The sequence below is a fragment of the Periplaneta americana genome, chromosome 7, assembly GCF_040183065.1.
Source record: "Periplaneta americana isolate PAMFEO1 chromosome 7, P.americana_PAMFEO1_priV1, whole genome shotgun sequence".
In the NCBI taxonomy this organism is placed as follows: domain Eukaryota; kingdom Metazoa; phylum Arthropoda; class Insecta; order Blattodea; family Blattidae; genus Periplaneta; species Periplaneta americana.
This window is the reverse complement of record NC_091123.1, coordinates 69,633,373-69,647,021: the sequence shown is the minus strand read 5'-3', so window position 1 is coordinate 69,647,021 and position 13,649 is coordinate 69,633,373. Positions and strand designations below refer to the sequence as shown.

Sequence of the window (13,649 nt, the reverse complement as noted above, 5' to 3'; positions counted from 1 at the left end):
GTCGTAAAATAACCTACTAAAAAAAACATTATGAATCCCAGTAAATTGAATGTAGAGGAGTTATAGGTACTAAAGGCACAGGAATTTAAGCTTTGAATTTAATTTCGGGAGGTAGGACACTATAACTAAGCACTGAGACATTTCAGGATCCATTGCGCTAACTCTCAACCTAGGCACATTCCCAAACCCACATCAGCTGACTGCACTAAGATTCGCTGCGTACCCAGGCTTCGAGCAGGCAACTCCACTACTTCCTAGATCAGCCCCTTCCGTGCATCGCCAGCTAGCATTCGGGAATTTCTATGAAATGACGGAATGGAGAGATGTTGACCGAATGATGTAAGCTTATGTATCTATTATGGGGAATCGGGGGAACCCCTAGAATAACCGCAGCTGCGACAAGTTTCAATGAAAAATTCCCAGATATAATCAAGACTCGAACCTGGACCACCTGCGTGATAGGATGGAGGACTGAACAGTGACGTACGCAGAATTTTGTCAGAGAGAGGATTTACAATTTACATTGTCGGTATTTTAAATGTTGTGCATTATTATTATTATTATTATTATTATTATTATTATTATTATTATTATTATTATTATTATTACGTTACGGTATGTTTATTAATATTATACCATGTTCTAATAGAACATATTCCTGAATATCCTTATAAAATCTTTGAAATGTAGACTAATACTTTCACAGCTATTCTATTTGAAACAAATTTTAACTTCTGTTTAATTTTGTATAATAAAAAATGCTTGTGTCATTATTACACTTACATAATAATTATATACAGTAATATATTTAATCGACAGTTATTTGTATATGATAGGTAAACGAATATGGATAAAAAAATACTCAAATCTAAATATGTCACTTTTTTTTAAGTTCAAGGGGGAGAGTTCAAACCCGGCAACTTCCCCCTTACGTAGGCCTACGCCCCTGCCGCAGGGGAAGTTATATACCATGTCATACAGCAGACTTAGATTTCTTGTATGTTGTTTGCGCTTTGACAACGTTAGTAACATGTCTGAACAGAAAGAGATTGACAAATTGGTAGCAATACGCGATGTACATAATTTGAAATGCTTGTACAGACCCAGAAACAAAATTTGGGCCACCTAATTTTACTAAGTTCCAGATACAACGCATTGCTCATGTGCAGTAAACAAGAGCGGCTAAATGTATGCTACTTGTGGACAGTCTTGCGAAGCTTGTTGTCTACATAGAGGACTGTTACCAAGATTCGGCCCTTTTTTAATTCCGTATCTGTACAAAATTTACAGCGACTATACACACCCAGTGAATATCTAATTACTGACAAGCAGTTTAGACCTGAGTTGAGTTCTAAAAAGAATTATGTTAAAAACACATTTCTCTGTTTCATGATGATAAATACAACAAAACCGTGCCGGAATGCCGTTCCTCCAGAAAAAAAGCACTGGATGAAAGTATATACATGAATTAATATGTTTATGATAATACCTTATGACTTTCAGATGTAATAATAAATACATAATGGTGCATTGAACATTTATTTTGCGTTTGCTACTCATGGTTTATTGATTAATTATTATAGATTACTATTGTAATCTACGCGACTACTGACTTATAAAAATAACATGGAACTATGAAGGGTTAATCAAAAGATTTTGTCCTTATGCTCATTGCATTATAACAGGTAAGCTACTGCTATGGACTGCTGCTAAAAAATAGACAAAGAAATAATAATAATAATAATAATAATAATAATAATAATAATAATAATAATAATACTCTAGGTATACTGCAGCATGATATAGAAAGTATTTGTCTACAAATTCTTAGAGACTCTATACTTATACTAAATACTCATTTGTATTGCACATATTAATGTTATTGTATCAACATTTTATAGCAATTTCTATTGTTAGTGATACTAATCCCCAAATTTATACTATTTTCATGTTAATTAAATTATATTCTTGTATATTTGTAATCTGGATATGAATGGTCACCCTTTCTTTCTAAGAAATTATTATTATTATTTTACGATACCGGTATTGCATCAGTATAACTTTTAGTAGTCATAAGGGAGAAAAGTGCAATCAGAATTCTTGTAAGTGTATTTTGCCTGCAACATTAATAGTCCTAGGTTCATTAGCCGGTCCCCCCCCCCCCAATATAAATTTGAAATCTTGTGACTTGCTCAACACGTAAACCTACATTGGTATTTTACACATGTAAAACCAAATAGCAAAACAAACAAAAAAAATCTTAACATAGAAAGTAAGATTATGGGAAATCAATTACATTTTCCACGGATTATAAATTATTGCAATCCTTTGATTCATACTTAATCCATGAAAATCAATTTCGCTATTCTTTTGTTTTATTCGTTGGTTACGCCTGGTTACGACAACCAATGAAATCAAGAGGAGCTTATTCGATGTTCGATTGTTCGATAGTTCGTCTCTCCATTCGCTACCCTGAGATAGAATTTATATTATAGGAATATTATTGTGGAGAAGAATAATATAGTTACTAGAAATAATTGCATATTAAAATACACATCTGATAAGTTAATTACATCCCTTAATTTCTGCAGTCTATGGCCGTATAATGGGCACTATTTCTTGTCGAGCAACGGTCGCGGACGAATACTATACGTAACATATATAAACTAGTCACGACCTACTTCCGCTGCCTCTTCCTCATACTGAGTAGGGTTTGTTCACGTGAGGTTGTGTCTCCTCAAAAATAGGTTACACAACCCACCTCCATTTCGTGAAATAACTCTTAAAAAAACCAAAAAAATTATAAAAGTATTAAAAATACAAAAAAATCGAAAAAGTTGTGAAAAATAACGTGAAACAAGTTGACTGAAGTGCGTGTGTTCGTGATCGTACAACGTGGGCATTCTGGAGAGAATCTGAAGCTAGCCATTTTCCTGAATGAAAAGAAGTTCCGTATATTGAAACATTATTGCATAATATTATTAGCTTCTGTGGTAAAGTATTTTAACATCTTAACCCAAAATGAATCCAGGTGGTCCCAACTACCCTATGGCCTCTCTGTATGTTGGCGATTTGCACCACGATGTCACGGAAGCCATGCTGTTTGAAAAATTTTCTACGGCTGGCCCTGTACTGTCGATCCGGGTTTGTAGGGATATGATTACTCGCAGATCCCTGGGATATGCCTACGTCAACTTCCAGCAACCAGCAGACGGTGAGTGTTGTGTTTTAAAGTATTGTTCGCTACAGACCAATTTTTTTTTTTTGTGATGGGTGAATTAACCATATTGAATATTCATAATTCCCTATCTGCTTTTCCTCTCGATCGCATCAATGTGTTTAAGATATTGCTTATAAAATTTGTGTATGTATTTTAGCTGAGCGAGCCCTGGACACGATGAACTTTGATATGATAAAAGGGCGTCCCATTCGCATCATGTGGTCTCAGCGAGATCCATCACTTAGAAAGTCTGGTGTTGGCAACGTTTTCATAAAAAATTTGGACAAAAGTATTGATAATAAGGCGATGTACGACACCTTTTCTGCATTTGGAAACATCTTGAGTTGCAAGGTAAGACCAGTATCCTAAAAATTTTAAGACTGTGAAGGTTTACTGTGCTTCGTATCCCGAAATTACAATGGTTATAGGGAATCCAGGTTTTTGTAAGTTTTGTTTTTGTGAAATGGCATCACTGATGCTGTAGGCACGGTGTAGATTGACGATCACTTGACATTCAAGTTAGTCCATAAAAGTGTGATCGGGAAAATTTCAGTATACGGATTCCTCACTGACAATATTTTAAGATACTAAAAAGAGAAGATTTGTCTGTGTTTATCGAATGCGCATCATCATGCTTACGAAAAGGCATTTTTCAGTGCCAATAATTTATTTTGTGTGCACAAGGTTGGAATTTTGAAATAAGAGGGAAAGGAAGGAATCCATATTCTGAAAGTTATCCAAAAAAGACGTTATAGGCCTATATACATTATAATACCAACTAGGCCTAGTGATCTGAATTTATGTAGGTTAGTATTTAAGTGTAGCGATTACGTTTTGTCTGTTGTAATAATCACAAGCGGAAAAGACGTTCTCGCAACTATGATTTTTGGAATGACAGTTTTGGGTGAAACTAGCGCCGAGGTAGTTCTGGTGATTTCGGAGGTGAAAATCGTTGAATTTATAGAGAGATATTTTGTGGAGATGAAGTTGATCTTATAGAGCCTAGACCTATATGCAAGGCATAACGAAAACCTAAACGAACCAAACCCTAACCTGTCACAGATTCGTATATGCATGATGTAATAAGGTGCGTACACACTTAGCGAACGAACAACGAACGAATGATGAAGCAAAACTTCGTTGTTCGTTCGCTGTTTGAAGCGACGTACAAATCATCAGCAAATTGTCAGAAAACATTCACATTCGCTGATTATTCGCTATAAAGGCAGACAAAAATATAATTATAGCAAGTGCAGGCCTGTTTCATAAACACAGTAATAATATTAAGTAATAGTATTGCAGTCATGAAAACAATTTTATTAACCGACTAAATTCTGTTTCATAAACGTTTTGCACGAGTCATAAAATACGTACAGTAGCCAGATGATTTGAGGTTAAGGCTGACAAACATAACCAAGTTGGTCTGCACTCTACAGCTATTTATATTATTCTCTCTGTTAACAGTTGTTGAATGAAATAAGTTTTGAAGTACTATCTTTAATAGCAACAACTGAGTAAATCGTAATATGTGTGAAGGTTTGGGAGACAATTTATTTCAGATAAGATTGTAAATCACTGCAACTCGAAGTTATTGTTTCTGTTATTTGATTCAGTTGATTTACGAGTAAAAGAAACAATATGATAAATCTAAAATATTGTGAACAGATATTTATCATTCCTAATTGTTCACGTCTCTGCTGTTGTAAAGTTTGCAATTCCAAAAACAGTGTATCAGTGACAGAAGCGTGTGTGTGCGCGCGCGTGTGTGTAAAAATTGGACCTCGTTATCTAAAGAAGTACCATATGAAAATGTTAAGCAGTGAAAACTTTTGATGACAATATTGTACCAGCCTTAAGGACAGTGTTTAACGACAGGGTTAGTGGACCCTGCAAAGCGTCTTATGTAAGATATTTCAAGTTCCGTTATAATTCGGAATACTGCGCAAGTACTTAAATAAAAAGGCTTAAAAATTATTGGTGCAAGCGTAAATAAATACACATAAAAATTACTCTTTTACCAAAAATAAATAAGTAATGCAATAACGACATCAGTACTTACGCGGTGAAGTCGTTCCTAGAAAATATAGTGTTTGAGTTTGAAGGTGTGGATGTTGCAGAAGATTAATGTTATGACGAAATTAATAAAAATACTGAAATTGTCTTAATGGGTTTTTATTGCTGATTATGTTGTAAGTAGTATTTTCAAGAAGTTACCTGACTATACAAAATGCAAATACATATGTTCTAATTAGAGATTGTGATGTGGAATTGTGGATACGGTACCTATAAATCTCGTAAGTTAATTTTAGTTTATGCCCTCAATAGGGGTGGTTTAAAGTAGTCCACATATTTTGTAATAGATCTACTTGTTGATATATGTCTGCAAAAGATTTTGGCTCACCAAGATCTTCACAATGTTAATTAGTGAAGAGTATATAGATTCAGGTTGTCACAAGTATACATTGAAAAAAACATTTCAATAGGTACAGAAAATATTAATATTACTGTATTTTGTTATGTAGATGTCCCATAGGCATATATTTCTGAACAATTATTATAATTTTAAAAATGACGAGAAAGGAGGGAAAAACGTTAAGTTCAATCATTCAAATAACATAAAATAATGTAAAATATACAGTAATTACTTTCTAACAGTTCTATACTGTAATTGAATTTAATTTAGGTTTCATCCTTTCCAATTGTTCCTCTTTTACAATTAGATAAGATAGTTTTCAATTTCAGCCTGGTCCACCTACATTGGCGTCTATGACAGTTTGTAAGTATTTGTAAGTATGGAGAGGGACTTTGTTAGTCATTCATTTTGTCTCTTATGCTTTTTAAAATGGGGAAAAGACGTGAAAATAACTTGAAGGAACAGAGTTTTTTGCGAAAAGTTCTCGAATTGAAAGGTCAACTATTTCATTATATTCGTAACTTTCTTGCATATGGTTGTAGGATATTCGTTGTCTAAAATTTCTTGGACGTCGGACAAACACTCCCTCTTCATCACTATTTGAGTCAGAATTATCCATTTCAAATGGTTTCATGGTTTTATCTTCAAAATCTAACCCTACATTGGCATTTACTTTTTACAAATTATTAAACTATTACTTAAAATACAGTCATGGAACTAACGTTAATATTATTAATAAATTTAATTATCTTTGCTGCTTTATGAAACGCTTTAGTAATATTATTATTTATTTTAGTAATAATATGAGCGTTTACAGTAATAAATAATATTATTAAATATTACTTTTATGAAACAGAACAGTAATAATATTACTTAATGTTATTACCTTTTTAGTAATATTACTTTTATAAAACAGGCCCCAGGGGAAAGTTTCAGTACACGGATACCTCACTGACAATAATTATCTTAAAATATTAAAAAGAGAGATTTGTCTGTGTTTGTCGTATGCGCATCATGCTTACGAAAAGACACTTTTCAATGCCAATAATTTATTTTGTGTGCACAAGGTTGGAAATTTGTTTTTTCTGGGCGTGAATTTGTCCAAAAGGAACGACATATGTTTATACGCGAACCAAGTTGACTCGTACACTTCATCACTCCCCATTCCAGAACTTTTTATGGAATTCTGTCTTTCACTCCAGAATGATGTCAGTAGGGATTCAATTTTCTTTTTGACTTCTGCTCCCTACAATAAACAAAAAACATATATCCACTGAAAATAAATAAACAAAAATAATTTTCAAATTTTGCACGTGTTTGACTCGCCTATCTTGCAGCTAAACATCTTTCCAATAGGTTCCCAAACATCATGTTTTCTTATTTTATTGTGGTAAGTAGGATATTTGGGATTCCATGAAGTTTCCTGCTCCCTATATGCATTAATAAGATTTATAACAGCGTCTTCCGTCCACCCCAGTTTCGACATCCTGTTAGTGAAATTGAACTAAGCGCTGCGTTCTGCTACGAACTACAAGCTAGTGGCAAATCCCGTCCACAACGAATACCAACTTCCTTTGATGTACCGACAGGCGACGGATCACTTCCGAAGGCAAACCAAACGATCGGTTTGCCTTTGCTGCGACGTACACACGTACCGATTTCAATCAACGAATGCAATCGTTTGTCTTTCGTTCGTTGTTCGTTCGCTAAGTGTGTACGCACCTATACGCGAAGTACGAAGGGAACTACCTCAGCGCTAGTTTAGCCAAATTTGGTACTATTAAAAAGCATTCACCTTTTGGTATAGAGCAAGGTCAAAACTGGTCAAAATATTAAAGCCATAAGTGCATGAAATGTTTGTTGCCCAATTGAATTTAGCATTTTGTCAATTAAAATTGCCAAAACTGTTCAGTACTGTTAGTCATTGTGTTTCGTAATGTGGAAGTTCGGGTGATTAAGTTCATTTGCATTCTTCTTAACACTAGTTGTTTAGCACTAAGATTAACAGAAAATGAACGAACTTGAGTTAAAAGAGCCCAATTTTCAAATTAATTTGAAGTTGCATGTAAATATTTCGAAGAGGTTAGAATACAAGTAGTGTGATTAATAAAAATAAACAGCTTGTTAAAGTGTGAAGAATCTTGACTGGTAGTTGAACAGGCAAATGTAGAATAGTTTGTGTCAATAGTTCTTAGTTATGCTCTTGTTTAGCATATTTTCTGCATTAGATTTAGAAATGCCTTTGTAGTTTCTTGCATTAGATATGGCACGTACTACTGTATATTCTATAGTGCAATATATATGCATTGGAGTTGTTTCTGGTTGTAGTAGGAATGAAATATTTTGATTGGGATTACAGTAAGCTTCAAAAGAAATGTGCAGTTTACTTGTTACTGTTTAGAGGTTATTTAATGTGATTTATATGTAGGTATGAGTCTTTATGTCTTTAAATAATTCCTTCGACGAAATAGTTGAGTTCATTTTGATGCTGCTGTTCAAAACCAATTTTAAATATTTTTTTTGTCGAAATAGTAAAGTTTGTAATTTTGATGCTACACATAACATATCCTCGAGCTAAGTAGAGATAGTGATTTTTTTTTTAATTGAATGAACAATTTTTCCATTTTATACACATAGCGAGAGATTGTTGTAACAAAATCTATAAAACAGTGACGAAGAATGAGGGTCACTTCATTGATCTTGTAGCTTATTGATCTAGGTAAGTTTGAAGCTTTGATAATTAAGTTATGTAGTAGTGATTGGCCAGGTCCTATCTTCCCGCAATAGAGGTCGAGGGCACATGTTTTCTCGTTACAGTGTAAAGAAACTGACACTCAGTCATAAGAAGATGTTGACAATTTAACTGAAATATATGTGTATCCATGTATCCAATGTGTACCCACTTCACTTGCGTGATTCGGGTTCTGTATATTGCGGATGGATGGCAGGACTGACCATTTTCAAGTTGCACACCATTTCAGAAGACCATGCTGTGCATGATGTGTATCTATATAAAGCTATGTGGTGTACGAGTTTGAACGTATGTGTAAGCCTTCGTGTAAATGTAGTATAGGGAATGAGTGAGGTTGAAGGTGAAGAGAGAAGAGGAAACCTGGTGCAGACATGTAGACTACTCCTGTCGAATAACACCAAGCGGGCCATCAGGCTTAACATCCCCATCCTACAGATGAATCACTATCAACAGTGAATATGTCTTCTCTTCATATGCACCAGATTTGGGGTTTAACCCAGGCATATTGGTGCACAGTCTATTGATTAGAAGTTGTGCACCACCACCACCTCTTCTAGTCATGTAGGTATATACCTTATTTGGTAATGTGGCGTGAACCTCTACTGTGGGAAAAGATGGCCTGATAGATACTCACTACATAATAGGGATATCCTGAACTAGCACCAACAGATAGCGCACGTGTACTATGAGGGATGCGCTTTGCGTGTGCATTTGTTTTTCGGTATATAAACATTGAGGATATACGTAGTGTATTAGTATATTAAATACTCTTAATAACAACTAAAAATGGCAAATTTTTGTTACGTTCCTATATGTAAACACCAGGGAAAGCTTTTTGTCTTCAGTCAGATCCCGAAATATTCTGAATATATGCTTTAAATCTTAAAAAATATAAGTAATTAAATTGCGCCTCGCAAGTGCTAGCTCTTAAATAAAAGTAACTACTTCAAGTAAGGAATTGTTGACTACAGTTTCATTTTGGAAGAGGAAAAAGAAAAATTAATAAAAAACCTATGCAACCTTGACAGCAAAATGTGTTAGCTTAGATTATATGCAGTAGTTGTAGGAGTCTCCGAAGTTTACGCCTGCAGTAAACTCTCGATAAACTGGGATGTTTATTATCCAGGACAATCCGTAGTGGAACCCATTTCGTGAATAATGTTTTTAATGTACTGTACCCTGATTATTAAAACCATGTTTTAACTTCAAAGTTTCAAACTCATCCTACATAATATTCAAAACTGCATGTCCTTAACCTACAAAACACACGACTAATCGTGATACTACTGCGATCATATTATATCATCCTATTAAAAATTGCATTTGATCTTTCTGCAACTACAGAAAAAATACAAGGAATTCAATCTCGATAGTCTCTTCCCTATAAAAAAAACCACATTGGTGGCTGCATATCCTGTTTTTAGCGTACGGTTCTTAAATAGGCCTACTAATTATTAAAGAGGGCAATAACACTTTCGACATATTTCCTATTTTTTTATTCGTGCACATTTTTCTCAAAGTTCTCGTTTACGTTCATGAACATTCAATTTACTCGTATTTATATTCTGCATACTGCAGATTTCCCCACCCATCTTGGGGAATCGCTGAATATTATACCGGTACAGGTTTACGTTATTACTTATTGTAAATTAAATTATGAGGTAAGAGAAAATATTGAATTATATTAAATTATACTAGGTTATACAAAATAACTGTAAATATAATTTTGACACGCACAGAAAACGAACAAGTGGGAAAACGTAATCAACTAAGGCATATGTCAAAACATAGCCCTACAACATGTTGCGCCGCATGGATCGCTCCTGCCATCTGACGGTAAAACTTCGCATAAGATATCCCTATTATAGAAGTTTTTTAATACATGTAAAAGAAATAACCGAAATTTAAGCTAAATCCTGTAAAAATGGGATGTGTTCTGTAGGCATTCTCTATTGCTATGTGCAGAGAAGTTGTATCCTTTGTTGAATGTGTAGGGTTCTTGCATGCTTCTCGACTGGTATGATACCAGTAGTAGTAGTAATAATAATAATAATCCAAAACATGTATTAGACCAGGTGGTCTGTTATGGTCTCACATCATTCCATCTCTTAGGCGGGTGATCTACAGATCTCCTTCCATGAGAAGTGTGAAGATTTCGATTGTGAGACATGAAAGCAAGTAAAAGTCCTCCCGGTGGGATGCTGGCCAACATAGGGAGCAAATCTATACCCTATACCAGATGACTTTGGAGCTGATATAAACAACGGAATGAAATGCAAGAGAGTGCGATTCACACGATACTAAATGTCTGTTTATAAATTAAATGACTGACTACGTTCATATAACGAAAAGTGAAAGTTAAAGTAATGTGTCTTTGAACATACCTTCTTGCATCAGTCAACAGTTGTACTGCTGTCGTCTGCTCATACACCGCACAGATGCTACACGCAATAGAACTGTAGCAGTGGACGTGTCTCTGAATACCGTCTCGTAACCAGGATATGCATGCGCCAGTGTCTACAACGCTCTCAGCTAAGTAATGACTCACCAATGGGAGCGCAACGATAACATGAGATGCGTCGAGACCTTTGTTATGGTCTGCTCCAAAGACATCTGGTATAGAGTGCAGTGGTAGGGCTGCTACCTTTAAACCTCTAGACAAACTTGCAGAACAGCATTTCCTCTGTTCTAAATGTTACAATTATACCGCTGATGCTTGTTTCGCTAAACCCTCATTTGTAAAAACAGGATGACCACAGGAAGGTGAGGATGCTTGGATGGGAGAGGCTATGTTTTCGCATCACTTTCCCTTTCACCCCAAATAGTAATAATAATAATAGGCCAAGGTCGACCAGTCAACAGTTCACATGCCTCAGCAGAGTTGTATGATCATCCAACACTAGGGGTATCTTGTGGTTAGCATGATGATCCCTCCCTTTCCCCTCCTCCCAGCCGCCATAGTTGATTCACGGTAATGGAGATTGATACCTATTGTAGCTTCGCAATCATTACAATGCTAGGTGTACACTGGTGCCATACACTGGCCGACATTTCATGAGAAAATTTCTTCCCACAAGAGGACTCAAGTGCTCATTCTGTAATGATAGTCCAGGCATGATGCTGAAGAATCATGATGCTACAACGTGAGATGCCTCTTGACTGTACCTTGTAGTACTACAAAGTAGTCCTGTTACTGTACTTGAGAAGCATGTCTTCTTGTGGCTTTTTGCAATGTTAGGTATATAAATTTATACATTGTAGATGTCTTTCAAATCTTTATCTTCGAATAGTACATTTTTAAGCACTGACCTCTGAAATAGTGACCTCCTTGCTTCTGAAAGAAAAGCGGGAAACTTGTATAGGAGGCGTCAAATTGTCACTGCAAGTTGAAGATTAGAAGTGTACTATATATTATTGGAATACTTTCATCTAAAATCAACTTGCAGGCCTTGATGTAAAAGTACCAGCACTTCACATAAACTTACCTGTTCATCTTAACATGTCTAGATTGATTTATGGTCATGTTAAAGGACTTGTTATTATCTAACCATATCGTGTTAAATTCGGCAATAAGAACAAACATACAGAGCATTTCTATGCAAACTGGTTTCCCTCTACTTAACAAAATAAGTTAGTGGGCAGCATGTAGTTATATGCTGGTGTACCAACAGGTCAATTCACACTTCCCTATGCAAACTGGTCCTGCTCCACTCATCGTTCAGGTCCCTTGGGATGGTTGCTCCACACTACCGTCATACAAGCCCATGGAACATGACTACCTGGGACTGGTTTGCATAGGAACCTCTGTACAGTTATTCATACAGCTCCTGTGAAACATCTGAAAGCCTCGCAACCATTGAGACTTAAACAGCAGGTATCTGTTCTTGATCAGGCGTAAAGTTTATTTGCAAGACATTCTCTCGTCATTTGCTTGTTTTCTAATGGATGCTTGTAGTGAATTGCTTTGTGTTACATTACGGAAGTTTAAAAAAATGTTTAGTGTTGTGTGTGTATTTAAATTGTGCATACATACTTGCAGAGTTAGTGTTTATATGTTGCAGTTAATAAGAAAATGGTTCCAAGTATTTCAAAATTAAAAGGGAAGAAGCTTCATAGTCAGACCAAAGCAGTTATAAATGATGTATTGGTGTTTGTGTCCAAAGAAGTTTCTCAAGGAATTGAAATTCCTCTACACAGAGTTCAAGAGCGATTGGTTACAGTCCCATAGTAGTGTCCAAAAAAAATTGTGACAGAAACGAGGAAAATAGAGTGGCAATATAGGATAAGAAAACACTTTTAAAAAGAATGTCTTGAAACTAGGCGCATTTGATGAAGGTAGGCTATATGATCGTATATCACCGAAAAACATGTTCCACCAGTCACTGGATTAAGGGGTTAGGTACAGCTTACAGCAGTAAAATTTTTGGAAATACTCATCATTTTTTTACTCCATTACTGAATCTTGTAAAAAAAAGGTATCCCCGTAACATGCCGTTAAGGCACTTGGGGGGCATGGAGGTAGAGCCCCATGCTTTCCATGACCTCGGCACTAGAATGAGGTGGTGTGGTCGGCACCATGCTCTGACCACCTTTTACCCCCGGGAAAGACCCTGTACTCAGTTTTATAGGAGGCAGAGTGAACCTCGGGGCCATTCTGAAAGTGTGAAAATTGGTATGTGTAAAACACTGTCCTTCTGCTAGGCCTGTATGAAAAAAAAAATTTACGATTTATTTTATTATTATTTATTTATTTTTATTTATTTATTTATTTATTTTTTTTTTTTTTTTTCAAAATTCATGGTTAACTTTTTTATCTGCTTCATAATCCACAGTTATTATGTTTTTAACAGATTTTTATGCACATCGCTATGAGTCCCATCTATACATGCAAAGACTTGAATCTGAAACTTACCTCTGGGAGGTTTATCTGAATTGGATGATTGTCCATACATGCTCAAGACTTACTCCTAGACTTAGATCACCAAGAAGCAGTAGAAGAAGGTCGTTGAAATCTGTTATTTCTCCATGAAGAAATGTGGTCACGCAGAATTACAGTATGATTTAGTTATGCCAAGGGGTGTATGGGTTAGTTACTCGCTTGTCTTCGAAGCGATCGGATGTCATGCGTGTTGTAGAGAGGTATGTTTCCAGTACAATTAAGCTGTACTGCATTCCTTTGCCAACCGCTCGCCCTTATCTCTACTCTGGAGCTCTCCCCAGCACTCCTAATTACTTCCCCTCTTTCACGTCGCTGAGCTGTGAGG

At 35.6% G+C, this 13,649-nt stretch overlaps 1 protein-coding gene across 1 annotated transcript in view; it reads left to right on the top strand.

Moving 5' to 3' along the window:
* Positions 1-2,688: 2,688 nt before the first annotated feature.
* The window catches only part of pAbp (poly(A) binding protein), a 44,863-nt gene continuing 33,902 nt past the window's right edge, over positions 2,689-13,649 (top strand). Inside the window, exons 1-2 of the mRNA XM_069830883.1 lie at positions 2,689-3,214; positions 3,378-3,571. Of these exons, the coding sequence (XP_069686984.1) occupies positions 3,022-3,214; positions 3,378-3,571 (387 nt within the window). The 5' untranslated portion in view covers positions 2,689-3,021. The remainder of the gene's footprint in view (positions 3,215-3,377; positions 3,572-13,649) is intronic.